Source organism: Podarcis raffonei, chromosome 10 (genome assembly GCF_027172205.1).
Source record: "Podarcis raffonei isolate rPodRaf1 chromosome 10, rPodRaf1.pri, whole genome shotgun sequence".
NCBI classification, from domain to species: domain Eukaryota; kingdom Metazoa; phylum Chordata; class Lepidosauria; order Squamata; family Lacertidae; genus Podarcis; species Podarcis raffonei.
The window spans coordinates 69749727-69776798 of record NC_070611.1 but is presented as its reverse complement, the minus strand read 5'-3'; the positions used below and the strand labels follow the sequence as shown (position 1 = coordinate 69776798).

The 27072-nt window shown below is 46.9% G+C and overlaps 1 protein-coding gene across 1 annotated transcript in view; it reads left to right on the top strand.

The window, feature by feature from the left end:
- Nucleotides 1–27072, top strand: part of PLXNA4 (plexin A4) — a 590122-nt gene that overhangs the window by 47621 nt on the left and 515429 nt on the right. Inside the window, exons 2-3 of the mRNA XM_053407170.1 lie at nt 3326–4604; nt 17709–17891. Of these exons, the coding sequence (XP_053263145.1) occupies nt 3423–4604; nt 17709–17891 (1365 nt within the window). The 5' untranslated portion in view covers nt 3326–3422. The remainder of the gene's footprint in view (nt 1–3325; nt 4605–17708; nt 17892–27072) is intronic.

Sequence of the window (27072 nt, the reverse complement as noted above, 5' to 3'; positions counted from 1 at the left end):
ACCTATTTATCTACTTGCACTGGTGTGCTTTCGAACTGCTAGGTGGGCAGGAGCAGGGACCAAGCAATGGGAGCTCACCTTGTTGGGGGATCTCGAACCGCCGACCTTCTGATCGGCAAGTCCTAGGCTCTCTGGTTTAACCCACAACGCCACCCGCGTCCCTGTTTTTGCAGATAGGGATGTGCAAACCATACCAGGTGTTAGCAGTTTTGTCTGGGGACTCACCTTTCAAAAACCACAACAGATTTTGCTTTAGGTGGCAACTGGCGATAACCTTAGTGGTCGGCAGAACACTCATATGAACACAGGGAGCTGCCTGTCAGACTTTGCATCCATCTAGTTTCATATTGTCTACACTGGCTGGCAGCATCTCTCCAAGGTTTCAGGCAGGGTTCTCTCCCAGCCTGCCATGAAGGTTTATTTATTTCATTCATTTATTAAATATATATACCGCCCTTCATCCGAGGATCAGAAGGCGGTTTACAGTATAAGATTCAGGGGATTTTTGTTTATTTATTTTTGTTGTTTATTAAATTTGTATACTGCCCTATACCGGTAGATCTCAGGGTGGCTCACAACATAAAATTATCTGGGATCTTCTGTCCAAGAAGAGACACCCAGATTCGCTTCCAACATCTGTTTAGGTCACATTTTGATGCCTGCTGTAATCGCAAAGGATTATGGAGCAGAGTGTAGTTTTATGATAGACACAACCTGAGGCGACTGGAGGCCGTCTGAGAAGCTGGCAGGCCCTGAACCCTGCCCAGGCTGGGGGCGGTGACACCTTTTCGGTGTGGCATTTGCAGCAGAAGGAAAGGCAAAAGCACACGAGAACGCCCTTCTCTTTCCTTTCCAGCTCCCCCCAACCTGCCGCCTGAGGCGGCTGCCTCAGCGAGGCTAATGGTCTGGCCGGCCCTCGATACTAAAGGTGACATTTCTCTTTGTGGTTCCACACACACCTAATGCCACCTCTGTTTTCCTGTCTTCCTACAAGCATCCTCTTTGCTGTCGTTTCAAAGCTGCTGTAGAAGGCTGGCTTGAGTTTTGTCTGGAAATAAACAAAGCGGCAGAATCCGGAAGCCTCCGGCCTCATTCTGCCTCGCTCTTTATCTTTTGTTTCCTTGGTGTTTGTTTTTAATCAGTCTCTTCGGAGCGGCATGTGATGATAGGCTGGGTATTGCTATCACATTAGCTGTTTTGTTTTGTTTTTTTGACGGAGGCGCTGTAATTTCCCTGTACTCGGATATGAGCCACGAGCTTTTTGGAGGCACTACAATTCTTTGTCTCTGCATTTGGGGAGATGCTGTGCTGGAGACTCAGCAAGAGAGCTTGGCAGGTTCTCCTCGTTCAGCAAATACCTGACGACTTGCTTTGGGGAGCCGGATCCTGAGCCACCTGTTGCTCCGTGGATGGCGCTGGGCATATGGTGAATGTGATCCAATTGCTCTGAAGGCGCGCTATATCTCAGGTACCCCGTGGTGCCTTTACGTCGCTTCTCCCTGCCTGTGCAAAGCCCTGTCACTCAATACTCCACATTCACTTGAATGGGGATCTTTACTATTATTAGAATTGTGTGGGTGCAGCGATGAGTAAAAAGGAAGGAAAGGAATATTTCCAAGTTATGTTTGTGAAGGCATGGCTGCTTCCTGACAGATGATCACGCATTTGCATTGGAAGGCTTGAGAAAGTATGGATGCCACAAGTGTTTGTATAATATGTGTGCAATAAATAGGGAACCGTCATTGTCTGTGCACTTTTTTGGGGGAGTGCACTCTCAGTGACGTACACACTCATCCCACATTTATAACAAATCAATCTTTCTGTGTGGCAGCACCCAAACTTTAGAACTCTCTGCCTGTTGACATCAGGCATGCCCCTTTGCTGAACAGTGGTACCTCGGGTTAAGTACTTAATTCGTTCTGGAGGTCCATTCTTAACCTGAAACTGTTCTTAACCTGAAGCACCACTTTAGCTAATGGGGCCTCCTGCTGCCGCCACGCTGCCAGAGCATGATTTCTGTTCTCATCCTGAAGCAAAGTTCTTAATCTGAGGTACTATTTCTGGGTTAGTGGAGTCTGTAACCTGAAGCGTCTGTAACCCGAGGTACCACTGTACTCTTTTTTGCTTTGACACGCCTAGACAGATATGTAGCATCTTTCAACCCATGTTTAGCTTATTGCTGATTTTAATTGTTGTTCAAACACTTTACACAGCTATTTAACCACTTTTAATTCTTACTTTGTTTTACCCTTTTTACTTTGTGGGTTGTTGTTGTTTTTATTACCAAATGAAATGAAAATTAATCAAATAAATAAATACAGGCGTACAGGACACAGCCAGTGGTTAGCTCTGGCAGAATTTTCTGCACATGTATGCGTGCGATTTGATATGGTGACCCTCTTCCCGGATTTACCCAAGTATAACTGGGTCATCTTTCTTACTTACACTTTTAGAGTCATTCTGTGCGCTTCCATGTAAAAGTGCAGCTAGAGAAGCATGGCTCAAGGCAGGTGGAGATCAGGTGGGAGGAGTTTGGGTTTCTGGAGCTGATTGGCACAGGTGATGGTGGTGGCGGAGCTCTGAGGGCCACATCTAGGTGGGGTGGCACCAGGAGATGGGACAACTATGGCTTATGGCTGGAGGATTTGCACCTGCTTAACGCTGTCGATTAAATCACTGTGCTGCTTGGGCTTGCCGAGCAAATGGTCGGCGGTTCGAGACCACACGACAGGGTGAGCTCCCGTTGCTCGGTCCCTGCTCCTGCCAACCTAGCAGTTCGAAAGCACTCAGTGCAAGTAGATAAATAGGTACCACTCTGGCGGGAAGGTAAACAGTGTTTCCGTGCGCTGCTCTGGTTCGCCAGAAGCGACTTAGTCATGCTGGCCACATGACTCAGAAATACTGTCTGCGAAATGAGCGAGATGAGCACCGCAACCCTAGAGTCGTTTGCGACGGGACTAATTGTCAGGGGTACCTTTACCTTTAACACCTAAATAGTACCATTAGTACTCTTCATGGTACTTGGCTGCTGCCCTGAAAGGTGCTTTGTTTAATCTGAAGCTCCGCCTGCTTCTCTCACCCTCCTAGTATATTCTCTGCTGTTTTGACAACGAGCCTGGCTGCTTGCTTATTCTGCCTTGGCATCTCATCGTTTGAGGGGGCTCCCTTTGTGCCAGCCTTGCTGCAGAGATGAAAAGGCAAGGATTAGCAATTAAAGAAGCTTTCTCTGATGATGGCATGGTTTTTGAAGTAGGGAGGTTGGGGACATGCCTCTCAATAATGTTTCTTTCTTCCTCTCTCTCTCCCCCACCCCTTTTCCCCTTAGGATAATCTCCACCGGAGGGTCGGCACTTTGAAAACGCTCACATCTCTAACGTCACTTCCTGCCGCTCTAGGAATACAAAACTCTTTTTTTTGTAACCATGTCGGGAGACACGTGGAGGTGGACTTGCCTCGTCTTGCACCTCCTTCCCTGCGCCGTGATGCTACCTTCCACCACGAGGCAGCAGCCTTCCAACCCAAAGAGACCTTTCCTCACCTTCACTGTGGAAACGGCGGACGTGCTTTTCAACCACTTGGTGGTGGACGAGAGGAGAGGCAACATCTACCTGGGGGCCGTCAATTGGATCTACAAACTCTCCAGCGATCTGGAGATGCTGACTTTTCACCAGACGGGCCCGGATAGTGACAACCCAAAGTGCTACCCTCCCAAACTGGTCCAGCCTTGCAACGAACCCTTGAAGTCCACAAACAACATCAATAAGATGCTCCTCATAGACTACAAGGAGAACAGGCTGATTGCTTGCGGAAGTCTGTACCAGGGCATCTGCAAACTCTTGAGGTTGGACGACCTGTTTAAGCTCGGAGAGCCCTTCCACAACAAGGAACACTACCTCTCCGGGGTGAACGAGAGCGGCTCGGTTTTTGGGGTGATAGTCTCTTACAACAACATGGATGACAAGCTCTTCATTGCTACCGCAGTGGATGGCAAGCCAGAGTACTTCCCCACAATTTCTAGCAGAAAGCTCCCCAAGAACTCTGAGGCAGAAGGGATGTTTGCTTACGTTTTCCACGATGAGTTTGTGGCCTCCATGATCAAGATCCCGTCGGATACGTTCACCATCATCCCTGACTTCGACATATACTACATCTATGGCTTCAGCAGTGGTAATTTCGTCTACTTTCTCACCCTTCAGCCCGAGATGATTTCTCCACCGGGCTCCACCACTAAGGAGCAAGTCTACACCTCCAAGCTGGTCCGCCTGTGCAAAGAGGACACGGCTTTCAACTCGTACGTCGAAGTGCCCATTGGCTGCGAGAAGAACGGGGTGGAATACCGATTGCTGCAGGCGGCCTACCTGTCCAAGGCGGGAGCCATCTTGGCCAGGTCACTGGGCATCAGGCCGGAGGACGACGTCCTCTTCACTGTCTTCTCCAAGGGGCAGAAGAGGAAGATGAAGTCCTTGGACGAGTCGGCCTTGTGCATCTTTGCTCTGAAAAGAATTAACGACCGTATCAAAGACAGGCTGCAGTCCTGCTATAGGGGCGAAGGCACTTTGGATTTGGCCTGGCTTAAAGTGAAGGATATCCGCTGCAGCAGTGCAGTAAGTCAGGATGCTAACTAGAAACCCTCGGTTGTCCTTTGAGCCAGGAATGGTGGTGATGGAAGTGAGGGGGGACACATAATGCAAGTCTGTGGGTGCAGTTTGGGAGGGGAATTCTTTTGAACTGTGTCAAACCACCAACATCCTCCATTCAGCAGCCCCATTTTCAAAAATAAAAGGAATTGGGGCAATATACTACCATATTTTTCGCTCCATAAGACGCACCCGACCATAAGACGCACCTAGTTTTCAGGGGAGGAAAACAAGAAAGAAGAAGCCTCCTGAGCGAAGAGGGAGCGCTCCTCTTCGCTCAGGAGGCTTTGCGGGGCTATCCCTGAAGCCAGGAGAGCAAGTGGGATCGGTGTGCACCGATCCCGCTTGCTCTCCTGGCTTCAGCGAAAGCAAGCCTCCTGGCTTTCCTCCGACCTCCCACAAGAGCCGCATGCTCTTTAAAGTGAGCGCGGCTCTTGGGGGCTTTTGTGGGAGGTGGGGGAAGGGACAGAGCTGCACGCTTACTTTTTAGGAGGGGAGAAAATGCGTCTTATAGGGCGGTAAATACGGTACCACCCATTTTTTCTTTTTTCCAGAATGCCCCATTCTGAAGGCAATTTCCCCCCCTTTGTGGTAGTGGAGATGGGAATGGCAGTTCAGGGATGCTATTCTCTACCCCCCACCCCACCCCTATGCCCTTCCAAGCAGGGAATTCTGGGATATCTTAATGATGGTTGCCAGCTTTATTTTATTTATTTATTTCATTTATATGCCCCCTATTTCTCCAAGGAGTTCCAGGTGGCATACATGGATCTCTGTCCACCATTTAAATCTACACAACAACCCTGCCAGGCAGCTTAAGCTGAGAGTGAATGACGGGCCCAGTGTAACCCAGTGAGCTTCATGGCTGAGTAAGGATTTGAACCCTGGTTTCCTAGGTCCTAGACTAGCACTCTAAGCACTAGAGCAGCCTTTCTCAACCTGTGGGTCCCCAGATGTTGTTGAAGTACAACTCCCATCACCCCTAGCTAGCAAGGCCAGAGCTCAGGGATGATGGGAGTTGTAGTCCAACAACATCTGGGGACCCACAGCTTGAGAACCACTGCACTAGAGGATAAGGACGAGAAGGCTGCCAGGTCTCAGGCAGAGAAGGGGGCAATGTAGTCACCAGGCTACAGAGCTTGAGGTGGGTAAAACAAAACATGAAAACCATCCTTTTGATGACTTTCTTCACTCAGTCTTTGCCTCCTGTCCACGGCTGCCTTGTTTTCTGCAACCTGCTGCTCCCTGCCACTGCTTAGCACCCTTTTAAAACATGGCTACCCTCCCTCTGAGTTGGCTTCGTGACGTCTGATTTCCTAGATAGGATAACGTTGAAGTCAAGTCAGAGCGAGGGCAATGCTTCCTGTCCTTATCCTGGCAGCTTGGGCCTGAAGAGGTAGAGGGAAAACACTAAGAATCATAGAATCATAGAAGTAAGTTGGAAGGCAGCACAAGAATCATCTAGTAGTCCAACCCCATGCAATGTAGGAATATTTCACTCAATGTGCAGCTCACCCTCATGACCCTGAGATGAAAAATCTCATGCTTTACCGACTGGGCTATTCCTCAGGGCAAAGCAATGGGGAATGCAGCTGCTACTGCTTTTAGAACAAGCACTTTGTCCCTGTTCTCAGGGCTTCCTTGAATAAGTGCTAAAAGGGCTTTTCAGAGTCAAGATGGCCACACATTTAATTTTGAATTGCTCCAAGAATGTGAGAGCTTTTGCATGCCCCGCGCCAAAAACATGTCGCCAGTCTCCTTCTGTTGCATACAATGGGCCCACCTGTTGAAAACCCAAGCAGACATTCACCTAACACATGCTATTCCTTTCTCCTCCACCTTTTTGCTTTAGCGCAGCGGCAAATGGCTCTGGAAACCATCCATGCCCCTCCGCCTGGCTTTTTGCACTCCCTTCTCAGAGTAATGGCTCGTCCGGGGCCTCTATTCCGACTGGCTGCATCCTTGTCCCTGGCTGCAATGGAGTGAGGCATGAGCACAAATAATTGCAAAGGAAGAAGGGATCAGGGCTGCGTTTTGCTGCTCGGGCTGGAAGGGCAGGGGGCGGGAACCAAGAGAGTGAAATATCAAGCTGAAGCCCCGGCGTCTGCAGTTTCTGCAGCAAGCTGGAACGCTTCGCTGCTGAGCCAGAATGGCAGCTGTGACTACTAGAGTCAAGGCAGTCAAACGGGAAGTTGGTAACTCAGCCATGCTGTGCTGTTTTCTCATCAGCTGGGAGGAACATGCTGTGTATGGAAGAGGGGTTGCCTGCAGTTTAGAACAGTCTTGGAGGGCCTGGTGCTCTCGAGGTGTTTTGGACTACAATTCCCATCAGTCCCTGGTGGGAGCACTGATGGGATTTGTAGTCCAAAACTTCTAGAGGACTCCTGTTTGGCAACAGCTGGTTTAGAAGCCAAGAAGCCTCATTAAAAATAAAATACAATTGTGTGGCCAGTTGTATAAATTCAAATGAAGAAAAGAGGTGCATTCAGGACTTTTTAGAGACTGGATTTTAATGCACTTGTTGCAAGTGCAACCATGCTCTTCCCACCTGTATTATTAATTGATTGAATTAAATTTATACACCACCCTTCGTCCTAGGATCTCATAGCAGTTCGTGGTATAAACTACAAGATAGAAACACAAGTAAATAATTAAAACAAAACAGCAAACCCCCTCTTTCCACAGACACATTTAAAAGGCTGTAGAATATTAATCAGCCAAAGGCTTGGTTGAAGAGGAACGTTTTCACCTGGACCCTAAAATATATATAACGAAGAGGTAGTGAGAAGTCACCAACTTGGATGGCTTTAAAAGAGGACTGGGAAAATTCATGGAGGCGAAGGCTATCCATGGCAGACAAGAGAAAGGACTGCTCTGCCATTCAGGTCAGGTCTGGGCAATTCAAGTCCCACCAGGGTAGGTTAAGTCCCAGTCAGGATGCTGGACAGCGCCCAGTCGGCCCTGTTGGCAGAGCTATGGAATATGTTGTCTAGGCTATGGATGATGTCTCAGTGAAGGACTGAGGGCTTAAAACGACTGGCAGGGTATTTTCCTTCCAGTGACTCCACCACCCAGGGATGGCTGGCTGCAGCCCTCTGGGGGTCCATAGCTGGTTCCACAGTCAGATTTGTGGCTATGAAGAAGGAGAAGCCACAAGAGAGTCTTCCCCAGAATCAGAGAAAGCCATGTCCTCAGGCTGGGAGGGTGCAGCAGAGGGCGCTAAGCGCTCTTCCCTGGGTGACCTGGAGTTCCTCTGAATTCAGATCCTCCATAGGTCAATGGTGGGACTGGGATCAAGGGGACCTGTCATTGCAGAACTGGCAGCAGCAAAGCAAGGGGGCAGTTGGGAGCCTGAATAGCTCAATTGGTTAGGCACTGAGACCCAGCATGGTGTAGTGGTTAAGAGCGGTGGACTCGTAATCTGGTGAACCGGGTTCGCTTCCCCGCTCCTCCACATGCAGCTGCTGGGTAACCTTGGGCCAGTCACACTTCTCTGAAGTCTCTCAGCCTCACTCACCTCACAGAGTGTTTGTTGTGGGGGAAGAAGGGAAAGGAGAATGTTAGCCACTTTGAGACTCCTTAAGGGGAGTAAAAGGCGGGGTATCAAGTCCAAATTCTTCCTCCTCCTCCTCCTCCTCCTCCTCCTCTTCTGATGGCACTGATAATACCAAGGTTGCAGGTTCAATCCCTGTATGGAACATCTGCATATTCCTGCATCGTAGGGGGTTGGACTAGGTGATTCTAAATCCACAAGTCTATGAAATTAGCACTTTTGATTCCCCTTTCACCCTCTTAAGCTCCCTGTAACTTTGAGCTGAACGTTATCCTTTGAGAACTTTCAGCTCAACACTGGTTTTACGCCTTTTTCATTTTGGCTTCAAGTATTATATAAAAAAGGAAGATTTCTGTGCGGGAAAGTGCTTCTGGGTCAGCCCTGTCTGACATCATAGAGCCAATTATGGCTGAAGGCAGGCAGTAAATTTCGACAAAGTTGTAGGGTGAACAGCAGAGTTATCATTGCCTGCACTGTGCACACTTCGATTCACTGTTATTTCGGATCAAGTAGGTCTGCAAGCTTTCATAGCGCTTCGTAAGCCTGCAATGCCTGTTTGAACAGCAATGAAATGCTGCCTATTTGAGGCCACCTCTAAGAGGTTCTTCTGTATCCAGGCTTTCTGAGTGAGGCTGATGGATATGATGATGATGGTGTGCTCAAATAAGACATTGCAGAGGGAAAAGGAGTCCCCAAAAGCGGCCTGCCCCTTTAACTGGCCGCTTGCCAAGCCTTCCCAACTTAAAGCATCGCTGTGCCTTGACTTCTTGTTTCCGCCCCTTGACCCTTCTCACACAACATGCTCATTCAGGGTGGAACAGGGCCTGGGGCGGCTGACTGGTGCTATTGTGTCTGAGATATTTCAGGCAAAAGCCTCCTCCCTGATGCCCTCTCTGCGGAGCCTATATTAAGCCTGCTCTTTGTGCGATTGGCCCACCACCCCGGGGCAGATACGTTCTCGCCCAGAACAGGACGGTGATCCTAATCAGCTCCTCGTGCAGGTGAACTTTGCCCAGGGGATCCTTTCTTTGCCTGTTCCCCTCTCCCCAAACCTTCCTCCCCAGCCCGAGTTTTTCAGAGCTTTCCCTTGGCAGCTGCAAGTAATTCTTCGCCGTACGCCTCACGACCGATTAGATTTACTTGGGAAGGAGTTGATTTTAGATGCTGTGCCTGGCATTGCTGCAGGGGACTCCGGCTGCTTTCGTATGTGGTTCAGTAGGTTTTTGTCACATGTGGCCTTGCTGGCGGTTTCCTGCATGCTCCTCCGTGCTGTTGTTTACATGCCGCTTATAGCCAAACCTGACCTCACATTGCCTTGCTGTTATGTTGCTTTGCCAGTTAGTAAGCTGAAGGGAATCGTTACGCAAGAGGCTCTTTTGCCCCCTTCCCTTCTTCTTTAAACCAAGTGAAAAGGAAACAGAACCGGGGGGCTGGAAGCAAAGTATCAGAGGCTCCTTCACAGAGACGTTTGGGTGCTATTTAAAGCACCGCTGGTCTGGGGGCTGCGGCGCGACTCGAGTTTTGCACAATAATCATTCTGTTGAGCAGTGTGGTAATGGGCTCAACTGGATTTAGCTCCAGCCAAATCCCTCTCCGACCCCAGGGCTGTGACATCTGCAAAGGGAGGGTGTGGGTGGGAACTCTGCTAGCCTTCACAAGTTTTTGTACTTTCTTAAAACAGAAGCAACACCCACACACCATCCTAGCAGATGCCGTCTGAAATCGCTTAGGGCTAGGGATGCAGCGAGGTTGTTGTTTTTTGACAGTGGAAGTTGCATCATCACAGCTACAGAGAAGCACCCTGGATCTGGCAATGTCAGGAGCATGCATAATTGCTTGCAACCAGTGGCAAGCACATTTTTTTCTTTTTTCTTTTTTAAAAAAGGTTCTGCTTTTCCCAGACTTTGCGCTCAGTCTCAGAGGCACTCATAATGAGCTTTCTCCCCATATTCGGAGCCTTTCCAAACTAGGTTTGAGGACCTTTTCCAGGTTCAGAAGAAGCGCAGGGCATTTCTCTAATATCACACTGGGCCTCAAAGAGGCTTTGAACCGTGATCAGGCATAGGTAAACTCGGCCCTCCAGATGTTTTGGGACTACAACTCCCATCATCCCTGATCACTGGTCCTGTTAGCTAAGGACGATGGGAGTTGTAGTCACAAAACATCTGGAGGGCCAAGTTTGCCTATGCCTGACCCTGATGTTTCTCAATCCTCTCTGAGGTTCAGTTCGATAGAGAAAAGACCACAGCTCCTCCTCTAGGTCGGAGTTAAGAGATTTTGTTTCTAAAGCAGAAACAGTGTGAAAATTAAACTCAGTCTCTGTACCTTCCAGTTGGGAACCATGCACGCTAATGTTTTGATGTGAACTAATTTGCAGAACAACAGCTTATAAGATCATTATCCTTAAAAAACAATAATAATTGTATTCCCACATGCATAGATAAGTGTCCCATAGAGAAGTGCAATTTTGCACTGATGGGGGTATTAAGTACCGAAATAAGAGAAGAGGTATTGCAAACAGCTGAGACGCAGGTGGCACTGTGGGTTAAACCACAGAGCCTAGGGCTTGCCGATCAGAAGGTCGTTGGTTCAAATCCCCGTGACGGGGTGAGCTCCCGTTGCTCGGTCCCTGCTTCTGCCAACCTAGCAGTTCGAAAGCACACCAAAAAGTGCAAGTAGATAAATAGGTACTGCTCCGGTGGGAAGGTAAACGGCATTTCAGTGTGCTGCTCTGGTTCGCCAGAAGCAGCTTAGTCATGCTGGTCACATGACCTGGAAGCTGTTTGCCGGCTCCCTTGGCCAATAAAGTGAGATGAGCACCGCAACCCCAGAGTCGGCCATGACTGGACCTAATGGTCAGGAGTCCCTTTACCTTTACCTCTGCAGCAGAGGTTTTTCACGTTCCCTGTCAGGGCCCCATATGCTGGGAATGTTTAGTGTGAGAGAGACCTGTTGAAACGAATGGGAATAAGCTGCACACGTCCCACTTAAAGCTGCACATAACTATGTCGGAGTAAATCCCATTGAAACCCATAGGGCTTACTTCTGACATAACATGGTTAGGATCAGACTTTTAACTCGTGAATGGCCCGATAGGCACCTTCATTGCAGCACTTGCCACAGCAATGGCTGCTTTGCTACAACCCTGATAACTCAGGGATGCTTGCCAGTTTGCTGAGGAATCTCAAGGTAGGCCAAGATGCTTCAGAAATGCCAAGCCAAACGTTCTCTGTTGTTGTTTTGAAATTTTATCAAGCACTGTTGTCACACGCGCCGAGGCGCTTAGGAGCCCAAGTCGCAATTTTGCCTGCAAAACAAAATAATAATTATGCTAATTGCTCTTCGGCAGAGGCTGCCTTAGTGCCAGGTTTCCAGCTGCACCTGGGCTTGCTTTGAGGTGTGTTCGCTTCCGTACGATGGATTCGGAATGACGGTACCTGAGCATTTGCAGGTGACACAAACGGAGCTGAAAGCCTGAAATGGGAACTATGGATTTGGATGGCATGGTGCAAAACTCCAGGGTGCGATGGAAAGGGGTAGCTGCAGAAAGAAACTTCATCTAGAAGGATTTGGGTTGGCACTTATGAAGAACTTTCTTGCTATGGAGTGCTGGAAAAGGGAGACCAGGGTGGAAAATGTCTTTCCCACTATTCGCCTCTGTGACAGGACCCAGCAAGAAATTGGTTGGGTTCATTCTGGGCACACTTGATCTTTAAAAGAGGAGTAGCATCTGGATTGTATCTCTATGTCTTTTTCAGCTAAGGCTGGGGGAGAAATTTGATTCAGTCTTCAGCTTCCACTTTCCGAAACAAAACAAGAAGTGAAACAGCTATCCTACAAAATTCATACTCCTCTGAATTTTGCAGTTTATTTATTTAATTTGTATGCAGACCTTCATCTTAACATCTCAAGGCAGTTCACAGCATCAAGATACAAGATAAAAAACACAAAGACATGGATTTTTTTTGTTTTGCTTTGAATTGTCGAAGTGAGATGGTAATGTGGGAAATTGAACCTATAACTGGACAAATGGGAAACTGAGATAAACAAAAACAGACAGATTTGCTCGTCCCTATTTCCAGCTCTACATTCCACCTGCTAATGTAGTTGCAGTTACAGTGCACACCTCCTTGTCCTGAAAAGCAGCAGCTGCTTCTGCTTTTGGATCACACCATCCTGCCCCTTATGCCAGTTGATAAGCCAAGCTTCTTCTAAGCCTTCCCTGCTACCCTACCTACCGGGTGGTGCTGTGGTCTAAACTACTGAGCCTCTTGGGCTTGCCGATCAGGAGGTCGGCGGTTAGAATCCCAGTGACGGGTTGAGCTCCTGTTGCTCGGTCCCAGCTCCTTCCAACCTAGCAGTTCAAAAGCACTCCAGTGCAAGTAGATAAATAGGTACCACTGTGGCGGGAAAGTGAACGGTGTTTCTGTGCGCTTTGGCTTCCGTCACGGTGTCCCGTTGCGCCAGAAGCGGTTTAGACATGCTGGCCACATGACCCAGAAAGCTGTCTGTGGACAAACGCCAGCTCCCTCAGCCTGAAAGTGAGATGAGCGCCACAACCCCACAGTCGCCTTTGACTGGAGTTAAGCGTCCCCGGGTCCTTTACCTTTTACCTACCAGAGAGAGCGAGAGAGAGCAGATAGTTTTCTGGAAGGTGGCGGAGAAGCAAGCCCTCACATGACTATGAGGAAAGGTTGAAGAAGTTTGCTATGTTTCGCTTGTAGAAGAGACAATTATGATATTCGAAGAGTTGCCACACACTAACAATTAATGGTTATTTCAACTACTCAGGGAACTATGGAAACTGCAGTTCTGAGGTGCTGGAAATATTTCCCCAACATACAATTTCCAGCACTATTGTTAAACTACAATTTCTAGGGTTCTCTGGCAGCCATGACAGTTCAGCAGGTACACATTTGATATGTTTGTAGTGCTGATATAGCCCCAAAAGGAGTTCTATGCCGCCTCGGATCAAATGCTCTTAAAAAGTGTACTTTACTCCTGGAAAACTAACGCGGTCTTTGCTTTTGCTCATGAAACGTAACCCATGAAAGGCTTGCTTGACTCACCAGGAAGGAAACCTTTGGTCTAAGAGAAATGCAGCCTTCCTTCCAGGAAATTGCACATTTTACGACGCATGGTACATGCTATATTATTGCCTGAAGCCATATGTTGGGAAGTGTGGTGATAGCAAAGACAGGCGACGAAGTCTGTGGCACATTAAGATTCTATAGTTCTCTGGAAACTTGACACTGCTCCTTGATCTGATGCAAAAAAAATATAAAAACAAAAACCTGAGCAGCCACAGACACAACTCCCAGTAAATTTGAGCAACTTCATTCTCTCTTCTGTTCTTGCCTAAATTACATCTGAGTGAAAAACCTCTTAGCTTCAGGGTTGCAATTCCCCTGTAATTGGTAAAGTAGCTGTAACTGCATTGTCACTTATACATAGTGGCATGTAATTGCACGGTAACCACTGCTGTGCTGGCACGAATGACATGCGGTGTGCGATTAGGATGCAGCTCTGAACGGCGTCTCCCCATCCAACTCCCATTATCTTGCTGGAGACCTGATGGAATGAGGGTACCAGTGGGATAAGACTGGAGTTACGTTTTCGTGTTAACTGTTGGATGAAAGGTCCATGCCTTTCAGCGAAAAGTTTTTTACCTGGCCTCCAAAATCACCAAACCATCTATTTTTCCTTTCCAATTCGGCACTTGCCATATTATCACTAGATTTGACCCCAAATTCTACCCTTACACCTAAAGAATTAATTTCCTTCCTGTCCACAGCAGCTAGACTAGTTATTGCCCAGTGATGGGAGGACACCTCAAATAATAATAATAATTTATTATTTTTACGCCACCCATCTGGCTGGGTTTCCTCAGCCACTCTGGGCAGCTCCCAACATAATATTATTATTACAGTATTATAATATTATTATTATTAAAGCGATAAAACATCAAACATTAAAAATTACCCTAAACAGGACTGCCTTCAGATGTCTTCTAAAAGCCAGGGAGTTGTTTATCTCTTTGACATCTGGTGGGAGGGCGTTCCAAAGGGCCAGCACCACTACTAAGAAGGCCCTCAGCCTGGCTCCCTGTAACCTCACTTCTTGCAGGGAGGGAACTGCCAGAAGGGCCTCGGAGCTGGACCTCAGTATCCGGGCAGAACGGTGGAGGTGGAGACGCTCCTTCAGGTATACTGGGCCGAGGCCGTTTTAGAATACCAACAGAGGCTTGAATTGATAACATCAGAATGCCTCACATACCATCGGTGACTAATCAAAGGCATTTCCAAAAAAGCACACCAAAAAAACCTAAAAACCACCTTTGACATGATCTGGTCTCCCTTTTTCTATTTTATTGAAGAAGGACAGACAGGATATTTTATTGCCATCATCATCATCACAGACGTGTCTGTGGAGGGGATATATTGATTGAAAATGTCTAGCCATCCTGATTGGTAGCTGGGTTCCTAGTGAGGATATTCAGCAAGCCAACATGACAGTGATGTGGGATTGAGGACTGGAGTGATCATTCTTTGATATTATGGCAGCGGACAAAGCTGTAGTGTAACCTTTGAATAAATGTTATTAAAATAAGCAAACTCTTGGGTGCCAGGATCCAAGCCCTTTCCATGGAGAGGTGGCAAGTACCCTGAGTGAAGAGATGAGCAGGTAGGCAGAGAAGTAACTCAGGAACATATGGGAATACTTCAACATCGTCTCTCAGCAATGAACTGCCCAAACTGAGAGAATGTGCAGACCTTGGGGCTATGGAAGAGGCAGTGTGGGATTGGCTCTCTGAGGTCACCTGATGATTCCATGGGCTGGCAGGATGGAAGCATTGGTTGACTGCCAAATTAATTGTCAGTGATTTCTCTGTAGGCAGAGTGTGACAGCCAGTTTAAAAGAGCAATAAACTAAAACACTAAAATAATCACCCAGTACGTAGGGGACGCGGGTGGCGCTCTGGGTAAAAGCCTCAGCGCCTAGGGCTTGCCGATCGAAAGGTCGGCGGTTCGAATCCCCGTGGCGGGGTGCGCTCCCGCTGCTCGGTCCCAGCGCCTGCCAACCTAGCAGTTCGAAAGCACCCCCGGGTGCAAGTAGATAAATAGGGACCGCTTACTGGCGGGAAGGTAAACGGCGTTTCCGTGTGCTGCGCTGGTTCACCAGATGCAGCTTTGTCACGCTGGCCACGTGAGCCGGAAGTGTCTTCGGACAGCGCTGGCCCCCGGCCTCTTAAGTGAGATGGGCGCACAACCCCAGAGTCTGTCAAGACTGGCCCGTACGGGCAGGGGTACCTTTACCTTTACCTTTACGGTGGACGTTCCGGTTGTGAACGTGATCCGTGCGGGATGCACGTCCGCAACCTGCAGTGTACGCAACCCGCAATTTAGCGCTTCTGTGCATGCGCAGCCGCCGAAACCCGGAAGTAACCAGTTCTGGTACTTCTGGGTTTCGGCGGTCCGCAACCTGAAAAAATGCAACCTGAAGCATCTGTAACCCGAGGTATGACTGTAGTATACTGCCAACTCCCAATTTACGTGAAATTGCATATAATCGAAACACAATTGAAGAAGCCTGAAAACAAAGTGTCCCATTCCCCCCACCCTTTTTAGTGACGCTTCTCTGACATTTTGGGGTCACTTTCGTGTTTGGTGTGATGCGCACATGCGCAGTCGCGCCTAAAACGGTTGCTGCCTGTATTTAAAAAGTCTTGATTCCACCCCACTTAAAGGATGAACACAAGAAAAGTTGCAAAATGAAATACTCAGCAAATACTTAACAAAATGAAATTGCACAGGCAAATGAAGAATTCTGTAATTAGTGCGCAGGGCAGGGAGCTGGATTAGACGACTGAAGTGGTCTCTTCCAACGCTGCAGTTCTATGTTTCTATGAGTGAGTTGCATCCTGCATTGCAGATCCAGGGTTGTATCCAACCACGTTTTACTCAGAGTAGACCAACTGAATTAATAAACCTAATTAGAGCCATAGAATTGCAGGAGTGTAGAGTTGGAAGGGACTATGAGGGTCACCTAGCCCAACAACCCCTTAATACATGTGTATTCATTTCAGTGAATCTCCTCTGAGTAGGACCAACATTGGCTAGAAGCCCTTGCATTGAAGAGTAGGGTTGAACTAATAGATGATCTCAATAGTCCACCTTGGCTCTTTCATTCTCCGCAAGGCGATGTTTGATGTTGGAAGAAGCACAGCGATCAAATGAGCGAATTATAGTTCCCCAAGTAACCAAAGGAATAAAGCGAGCTGATCACAGATTTACAGCCGGCCAGTGGCAGCCCCAGTCCCCAAGGCAGGGGCTTTTGTAGGATTCAGTAATAGGTCTCCCTTTCCAAGAGGCCTGGCTAAGCTCTGACGTAGGGGCAGACGGACTGCCAAAGTGAAAGCGAGGAGGGACGGCAGGAGGAGGTGCTAATCCTTCAGCTAGGACTTCTCCCAAAATGTGGATTTGGCTGTGATCGCAATTATCTGGAGAGGTACATTTTAAAGCAGATGTTTAAAGGACAGTTGAGGCTCATTCCAGCCATTGCTAGGCAATGGCTCAGGTTTCTTTGGCACCTGGACTCCTCACTGTGCTGCCAATCTGCATCCTAGTGCATGTGGAATCAGGAGGAGGGAAAAAGGATATGGCTTTAATCCTTGTCTGGCATCTCATGCCAAGAGATCCCCTGTGATGTCAGCAAGAGGACTCAGCTGCCAATGTCACGATGCAGAGCTGCAGGGGATGTGTTGAACCACAGATCCAGGAGCAAAGCTAGCATTCTGCTCCTTCTCCCTTGACAGCTGCAGCATCCCTCGATGAAAATAGGGATAATAATAATAATAATAATAATAATAATAATAATAATAATAATATACCCTGCCATCTGAATGGGTTGCTCCAGCCACTCTGGGCGGCTTCCAACATATATAAACGTAAAGGTAAAGGGACCCCTGACCGTTAGGTCCAGTCGTGGCCGACTCTGGGGTTGTGGCGCTCATCTCACTTTATTGGCCGAGGGAGCCGGCATACAGCTTCCAGGTCATGTGGCCAGCATGACTAAGCCGCTTCTGGTGAACCAGAGCAGCGCACGGAAACGCCATTTACCTTCCCGCTGGAGTGGTACCTATTTATTTACTTGCACTTTGATGTGCTTTCAAACTGCTAGGTTGGCAGGAGCAGGGACCGAGCAATGGGAGCTCACCCTGTCACGGGGATTCGAACCACCAACCTTCTGATCGGCAAGTCCTGGGCTCTGTGGTTTAACCCACAGCACCGCCTGCATTCCACAAACTGAGACCTTACCTTTCTGATAGGCACCACCCTATTGCTCAGTGCTCTTTTTAAGAGAAAGGCTAGCTTCAGTTGTGGCCATCAAAACAATTTCTGTTGTTCACTGCCCACTTGCAAAATATTTGAGAAATTAGAAAGGTTCTTTGCTTCCCACAGCAGACCAACCTGTCCCCTTAATATAGATTCTCTCTCACTCTCTCCCTTTCATTGCAGCTGTTAACAATTGATGATAATTTCTGTGGCCTGGATATGAATGCCCCACTCGGAGTATCCGAAATGGTACGAGGACTCCCCGTCTTAACAGAAGACAAGGACAGGATGACGTCTGTCATTGCTTATGTCTATAAGAACCACTCCCTGGCTTTCGTGGGCACCAAGAGTGGCAAGCTGAAAAAGGTAGGCCTGGCTTTTCCTAACTTGATGTGGTCCGTATCAAAGAAGACTTGTGAAATGGTATGGATGTGGAGGTTTATGTTATCTGAGGACTATTTCTGCCAAAGTTTGGCCTGTGTGAACGAAGAGAGAGCAGTTATCTGGGAACAGGCCTAAGCCAAAGCAAATTAGCACAACAATTCTGCAATCTGTTGAGTGGAACGTATCTTAGGACAACAGGTCTTCAGTTCACGGATCAGGGATCACGACTAGGTTACAACCTGATCTAAGATCACAACAGCAGGACTATCGCCATACCAATATGGTAAAAGAAAAGTAAGAAATGTCTCACCAAATGCATGTTAAAGGTGTTTCCTTGGCTTGGAAAAGCTGAAGGTTACTGCCCTAGGATGTCCATTAGCATTTGGAAGTACGATAAAGATGATTTCTTAAAGCCAGCTTGTGTATTGCATGATGTCGTGGAATGCCTGAGTTTAATGCGTCGCAGAAGTTACTGGTGGCTTTGTGGCAAGTAGACTTTATTCCCATTCCTTCCAATGTATGAAAAGGAACTCATGTTAAGTGTTCTGTTGACCAGTGACAAATTCCAGAGGGGCGACTATATTAATCCTTTGCAGCAAAAATAAAAATTGTGAGTTCTGTGGCACCTTAAAGGCTTCTTAACAAATTGATTTTAGCACAAGCTGTTCTGGGCCAGAGCCTCAGAGTAGAACACATATTCTGTCCTACAAAAGTTTTATGCCTCGATAAATTTGTTAGTCTTGGAAGTGTCACAGAACTCTTTGTTGATTGTATTTACTGGGTTGCCACCAGGGACTGGATATAAATAGGCGTCCTTTCCTCAGGGTCTGATCTCCCTTGGGCACCATCCAAGAGAATGGGAAGCTCACCCTTGTCTTTGCTGCGGCTTTCCTCTATTACATCAATTCCAATTTATCATGTGGGGCCATCAGTATTTGTATTCTGGAGCCAAAGCAAAGGCTGAAGGAGGCATTTAACTCTGAGTGTTTGGCAGGTGTTTTGATTGTCTCTCAAGATCCATTGGAGGTGACCTTCCAGTGGAGAGAGATTGGCTTGGTATGTTCTGCCTGGTGGTTTAACTGTCTACTCACGTATTCTGTTCTCGGAAGAGGAGATACTTGCCTTCTTGTGGAATGTTGTACCTTTGCTAACTTACTGGGTCTTTTTGAATGTTGAAATTTTCTAGTGATGAATGATTAAATGGCTGTCTTTTCCTTAAAACAGTTAAAAAATAAAGGAACTGTAGAATGAACCTTCTCCTTGGATGGAGATCATTTGGACTTTAGATTGGATTATTTTCCCCAAGCATGACATAAACTCTGAAATCCATATTCATGATGTCGCTGCTCTCCACGAGCGATACTGCATTTCTACACTGCTCCTAGTGATTGACTTGACCCTTCCTGGGTTTTGGTCCTCAGGATGGTGATGTCAGCAGCGGTGGTACCATTTAATGAGGGCAGGGGAGGAGCAACTGCCCGCTCTAAGTTTCAAGTTGCAAGAGGTTGAAACTCATTATCGCTGATCAGCTCACTGTGGTTACTGTTAAAAAGAAAAGAAAACTAAAAAGGCCTTCTATGCATTAGGTAATGCATGTCAAAGCCAGCAAGTTCTTAACTTAAACATGGCAAATCTCCTTTTATTCATTTATTGTGTATGTGGTGTGTTTATGTATCCTGTCCTAATCTTTGAAGTTGATAATGAACATGACTAACTTAGGTTCATTCATTTCAGTGGGTCTTCTCTGAGTAGACCTTAGTTGGATGCAACTCATGATGTCCCTACACTCAGGCTCACAATGAAGAAGAAAAAAAGATTGATGCAAAAGGACAAGGGAGTTGGAGAGATTGGGAGGGGGGGATTTGCCTATTTTGTGAGAGAGTGACAGAGTGCAAAAAGAGCAAAAAGAATGCAGAAGTTAACCTGGGAAGAGGGGGCAATGCGAAATCAAGCGAGAAAGCAAATGATAAAACAATGCCTTTTAATACTTAACGTGGGAGAGAGAATAGGCCAGGAAGCTATTTTAAAGACAGAGAGTCCTGCACACAAGAGCCTTCATTTTTGCATGCCTCTCTAGGTGTGGAAGGTGAAGACAAGTTGAGGAGGGCATTAGAGCAAGGGCAGGTGACCTGTGGTCTTACTGTTGGACTACAACTTCCATCATCTTTGACTGTTGGCTGGGGCGGAGGGAAGTTAGAATCCATCAATATCTGGAGGCCAATGCAGGTTGTTCACCCCGGCTTAGATTATGGGTTATCGTGGGTTAGAACGGGGAGTTTTGTCTTTGTCTTATGACTGAAAACCCCAATTCCATGGCAGCATGGAAAATGCGCTTGTGTAACATCGAGATGTCAGCCCTGTTAGATTCTGTTTCTATTCATTTTCTCCGAATTTTGGAGTTACTAAATTCTTGAGTAGGCAGTGTCAGTAGTGGTTTGCTTGTTTCTCCCTCTGACACCCCCACCCCATCTTTTTTGCTCAGTATTAAAAGCACTGTATGTCTTTCTATTTCCCCCTCGTATATAGGGGCTTTTGCTTGCAGGGACTGCATGGGGGGGGGGGTGAGTGTTATAAGCAACAAATAATTCCACACAGATGCTTCTGACAGATCTGAAAGTTTTGGTCTCCGTGCTTGTCTTCTCTCTCTGATAAAGAAATAATAAAAAGGATGAAGGGGTCCTTTCTGGTTTTGATGCTTTTTTCTTCCTCTCCGCCCTCTTCCCAATCAAGCTGCAGCCCTTTCGCAGCACGAAGGTGTAAAAAGAAAAGGGAAAAAAGACCTCCTAGCTGTGCTCATTGCTATTCCAGACATAAGACCATCAAATTGGCATCCACATTTGATGTGTAGAGGGAGAGGAAATACTTTGTGGTGGGGTTATATTAGTTGTTGCCTAAGAAGGATGAAGCAAAAATAATATTAATACAGACTTTGCTGGAACGAGGGCAGGAAATGTTTTGGATTTCTATCACTTGCATTGTTCACGTTCACATTATTGTATTTGTATGTATTTGTGTGTAACTGTTTGAGAGACGCGGGTGGCGCTGTGGGTTAAACCACAGAGCCTAGGACTTGCCGATCAGAAGGTCGGTGGTTCGAATCCCCGCAACGGGGTGAGCTCCCGTTGCTCGGTCCCTGCTCCTGCCAACCTAGCAGTTCGAAAGCATGTCAAAGTGCAAGTAGATAAATAGGTACCGCTCCGGCGGGAAGGTAAACGGCGTTTCCATGCGCTGCTCTGGTTCGCCAGAAGCGGCATAGTCATGCTGGCCACATGACCCAGAAGCTGTCTGTGGACAAACGCCGACTAACTCGGCCTGAAGAGCGAGATGAGCGCCGCAACCCCAGAGTCGTGCACGACTGGACCTAATGGTCAGGGGTACCTTTACCTTTAGGTAAAGGTAAAGGGGCCCCTGACCATTAGGTCCAGTCGTGACCAACTCTGGGGTTGCGGCGCTCATCTTGCTTTATTGGCCGAGGGAGCTGGCGGACAGCTTCTGGGTCATGTGGCCAGCATGGCTAAGCCGCTTCTGGCAAACCAGAGCAGCGCACAGAAATATCGTTTACCTTCCCGCTGGAGGGGTACCTATTTATCTACTTGCAGTTGATGTGCTTTGGAACTGCTAGGTGGGCAGGAGCAGGGACCGAGCAACGGGAGCTCACCCCGTCGTGGGGATTTGAACCGCCGACCTTCGGATTGGCAAGTCCTAGGCTCTGTGGTTTAACCCACAGCGCCACCCGCGTCCCTTTTACCTTTACCTTTACGTAACTGTTTATTCTTGAGAGGTGCCTTGCGAGACTTTTGGGCTGAAAGGTGGCATATAGATCATAGAATAACAGAATTGCAGAGCTGGAAGGAACCTTGAGGATCACCTAGTTCAACCTCTTGCAATGCAGGGATGTGCAGCTGTCCCATACAGGGGTCAAACCTGCAACTACGGCATCATCAGCACCATACTCTAACCAACTTAGCTATCCAGGTTGATAAACAGCAACATAATGTAACAGAAACAGAGGGGGAAGCAGGCTAGTGGCTGGTTCGTGTACTTTCCTGGGACTAGGGACATGATTCAATATACTGCGTTTTTCCATGTATAAGACTATATTTTTTCCTAAATTCTTGAAGTTTAAAATAAGGGGTCGTCTTATACACGGATACTGCATACTGCATTTTCTTAATTTTGAGTCCCAAAAAATAGGGGGCGTCTTTTACACAGGGGAGTGTTATACACAGTAAATTCTGGTACAGTGGTACCTCGGGTTAAGAACTTAATTCGTTCCGAAGGTCCATTCTTAACCTGAAACTGTTCTTAACCTGAAGCACCACTTTAGCTAATGGGCCTCCCGCTGCCGCCGCACAATTTCTGTTCTCATCCTGAAGAAAAGTTCTTAACCCGAGGTACTATTTCTGGGTTCGCGGAGTCTGTAACCTGAAGCGTCTGTAACCCGAGGTACCACTGTGCTATATTTTTTTCATTTGATGTTCATTGGCTCTTCACAGGGCCAGATTTAGGTTTGATGAGGCCCTAAGCTACTGAAGGTAATGGGGCCCTTTATATGTCCAGCTGTCCTTTGTCAACAACAAATGGTCACTATTTTTTGTGTTGAATATATGCTATATGGTAATTTATGGACCTAATAAGTATCTAAAGCCATTTGCACATAACAAAATATGTATTTTATCAAAGTAATATTTATTTTATGTTATATTTTGGAAATGTACATCCAGTTTTTCCCCCTTTAACTTTTTTCGGGGCCCCCAAGAGAGTGGGGCCCTAAGCTACAGCTTGTTTAGCTTATACATAAATCTGGCACTGCCTCCTCATTGGTTCCTAGTTTATAGCTGTTTGAAGCTCTTGAGTGGTGGCTGCTTTGTTTCAGTTTGGAAAATTTTGTATGTAGGATCAATGAACTAGATCACCCACAGGTGTGTGTGTGTGTGTGTGAAAGGGGGGGGGGCTCTTCCCACAGGTCTCCTCACAAACCAGCACTGCAGAGGCAATTAGTGTGTGTGTTTTGTGGAGGAAATGCCTGTACTAAAAGGATGCATGAATTAGGACATCCATGGTTGTTGTTTTTTTAAATGCCTTTTTTATTAAAGATTTCTTGGTTTACAAAAGTACAGTCATACCTCGGGTTACAGACACTTCAGGTAGTGTTTTTTTCTGGTTATGGACCCTCCAAAACCTGGAAGTACCGTAACGGGTTACTTCTGGGTTTCAGCGGTCTTGCATGTGCAGAAGCGCTAAATCACGCTTTGCACATGCGCAGAAGACCAAATCTCAACCCACGCATGTGCAGATGCTCCGCTGCGGGTTGCGAACGTGCATCCCGCACGGATCACGTTCGCAACCCAAGCATCCATTGCATGTGCAATGTCTCTTTTTTCAAGTTACGTTTTCTACAGGTCAGTTTCATTTACTGAGACATTAGTGTTACATTAGGAAGAAAACGGGGGAAGAGGTGAAGAGGGCCATGGTGTGTGGGGTCAGGTGGCAATGTTTCGATTTTACTTAATGTATGTGTGGGGTTTTGTGTCAGCATCGTTTGTGTGGGTTCTCATTGCTATTTGCTTGTGCTCCTTTGATGGTGAGAGAAGTTGGGGTTGGCCTAGGGTGTGGTTACTTGTTTGTGATTGTCTGTGGTGAACTTTGTTTTCATGTGTGAGTGGGGTGGATGGGTGTTTTTGAATCAGGTTAGCCATATTGATTCGTATGCTGTTGGTGGATTCTTGTCATTGTCTTGTTGGGCTGTGTATGTGATAAAGGGGAGCCATACCGGGGCGAAGGCGTCTTCTTCTATTTGTCCCTGTGTCAGTTTCAGTTTATTGGTTAATTTTTCTAGTAAGGCTGTTTCCCATACTATTTGGTATCATTGGTAGAACATCCATGGTTGAATCTTGCTTGAAAACGAGTTCATTAGGTGGCCTTTGGCAAATCTTGGCCTTTCTTACTGGGCTATTGTAAGAATTGCAACAAGATATGGGCACTTGGACATTCTAAAGTGCTGAATAAATCATCACCACCATCATCCTCTTGTGATGTGTTTTCCTTGTGATGTGAGTCCATTCTACCTGCTGGCTTGTTGCTAAGGAATTTAGACAGCAGTTAGGAAAACTTTTCTCGCCTCCTTTTCCCTCATGCAGTTTCAGAATTGATTGATGTTTGTTGTTTATACGTTCATATAAAAGATGATACAGATCATATTTCAGGCTTCCGAGACATCCGATTCGTGAAACTCTTGCAAAGTACCTGGAATCATAAAGCAGCACCAGTTGGTTGATATACAAATGTCATCCACGTCAAAGGAATTTTTTCCCAGTGACACATGCAATTGAAGTAAAATATTGTGCTTTACAAGAGTGTATTATTAAAATGAAAATGAGCAGCATATCAGGAGCCTGGCCACGTAACCAAGACAACAAAGGAAAAGGGGAAAGACAGATAGAACGGAGGAGAACGAGGCGTAGGATGGAGTGGGATTTCCAAGAGGAAATGTGAAATACTGCAGGGCAAAGGACTTGTTAGGTTTCAACGCTGTCTTAAAAGTTTGGAGTGAACATCTGTCATCTGTGAGTTTACCTTCCGATGCGATGCTATGAGGTGTCTTGGACACCTGTGGTTGTTAAAGATATTGTGGCACCTTGCCTGTGATATATATAGATGGGTAGTGTCTAGGGCCAATCCCATTCCTAGTAATTACCTCCCTCCTGCTCCAGTTGGCTTTGGAATATTTGTCTTCAAGGAGTTCTCCCTCCACCCTGCCTTGGACTGTCATGCAATATTGATATATGGAGCTATAGAGCTGCCAGTTGCATTGCAGAAGAAGAAGCTTCTATGTGATGGTTGAGATGACAACTTGTAAGACGTGCCGATAATGAATTATCCTGCCTGGCCATTAGGGCGCACTCCGCGGAGATGACTTGAGGAAAGCTTAGTGTAGAGTTTGTATTAGCAATGCAAACCTGCATAAAAGTGCTGCTTGGGGTGTTCAGCTCCTATAAATCAATGGAAAACATCCATTAGACTCTGTTACTGATGGCCAAGAGGTGCAAGGTTTAGTGTGAGAGTGTTTCCTTCTTTGGATTGCAATTACATCAACAAAGTGCCAGAGCCCTGCGAAGAAGGAAGCAAAATGACTCTCACCCTTTGTCAAGGAAGTTTGTAGGATGGGACACAACTGCTACACCTCCGTAAAGTCATTAGTTAGCAGTTAGGGATGGGCAATTCTGCTGATTCCTGTTTATCCCCCTTTCTCATGTTCCCAGTCTTCAGTTCTTTACATTTCCACACTGGTTTGTGATTTGCTTAAAAAAAAAACTTGCTGATTTCCCCCCTGCATTTTAATGCAAATTTCTCCTAATGCGCACACTTTGATGCATTTTTCATACGCATTTTTAATACACACATTTGGGCAATGGATTTCCCTTAATATAACACACGTATACATTATTTTGGCTGGAGAACTGCCTGACAAAATCCAGAGGAATGGCAGCATTTTGGTTCATATATTGTTTTGAGAATAGACTTGACTTCCTATGTGAACTAAACAGTTTTCTCCCTCCTGTCCATAGCGAAGATGCTGCCCTGCTCTTTCTGACCTAAGATTCTTTCATAGGCCAGGAGCATGGGCTTTTGTTGCTATGGAATGGAACCAGGTGTTTAATAGCAGATGAGAGATTCCCTACTACTCCATATTGACTTCTGATGAGAAGTGGCAACCGGAACTTTTGCAGGATTGACCATGCAGGATGTGTGTTTAGTCGATGAGTTGTGTCCAACTCTTCGTGACCCCCTGGACCAGAGCACGCCAGGCCCTCCTGTCTTCCACTGCCTCCTGCAGTTTGGTCAAACTCATGCTGGTAGCTTTGAGAACACTGTCCACCCATCTCGTCCTCTGTCGTCCCCTTCTTCTTGTGCCCTCCATCTTTCCCAACATCAGGGTCTTTTCCAGTTCAATTTTTCTCCAGCCCACCACTTCTTTTCTGTAACTTTCCCCTCAACAGCTCCTCCCTGCTTGACAGGGAAACGCATACTGGCAAGCCAACTGGTGAAATAGTGATGGATGAGAGAATGTTCAGAAGCGGAACTGGCTAGGCAGGGAAAGGTGAAACATTCCAACTTCTCCTTGCCATATCATACTGTCAGAAAGTTCTTCCTGATGTTTAAGTCGGAATCTCCTTTCTTGCAACTTGAAGCCATTGGTTTGAGTCCCACCCTCTAGAGCTGGAGAAAACAAGCTTGCTCCATCTTCCATGTGACAGCCCTTTAGATATTTGAAGATGGCCATGTTTCAGTCTCCTTTCCCCCCAGGATAAACATACCCAGTTGTTAGGATATTTCCGTTCCTCCTTAAAAAGGGAACAGGCTGTTGTGTGTCACATGCCTGTGTACTTCCTGCTCACTGGGAGTTTCCGTTTTGTATATAGCTTTTGTTCCGGCTGTTTTCCTCGACATGGATGCAAGCAGTCATGTTTTTCCTTTGTTCTGACCAACATTGAATAAAGCTGTAAATATGCTCTGCTGGGTGAATCTTCCGTTGTGGAAACTCTGCAGAAAGGGTGTGCTCGAGTCCTGGAATGTGTCTGAGGCTCGTGTCGCTAATTGACTGATGCTGTTCCAATGGGAGACTGGAGATCGTCCGGAGACGATGTGGAAGGCTGCCTGATTGCCTTGGACTCCCTGGCAGTATCCCAACACCAGTTCCCTCAACTGTTCTTCATAAGGCTAGGTTTCCAGACACTTGCTCACCTTGGCCTCCTTCCTCTTCCCTTTGAAGGAAAAAGTCTGCTGCTGTCACATCATGTTTGGTCCTCATGATTCTTACATTAAGGACTTTGTGGGGAATCCACAGCCCCTGCCTATCACAAGACACCACTGAGCTGAACATTTCCCAACGTGCTTCTGCAGTGATGCTGCAGTGCACAATGGCATGGCTCCCCTCGTCTCCCTCCCGGACGGTGCTCCAGCAAGAACGTCCCCCCTCTTGCTCTGAAGCTTGTTCTTTGGCCAAATAAAAATGCACAGCACAGCACCGCTGACGAAACACGACCGGCAGCCAAGTGCTGCCAGTCTTTGAAGTAGAGATTGGATCTGGAGGGGATTAGATCTTCCATTTGCAAATCTCATTCCATGGTCACAAGATCCGCATCTCCAATGACACGCTGAG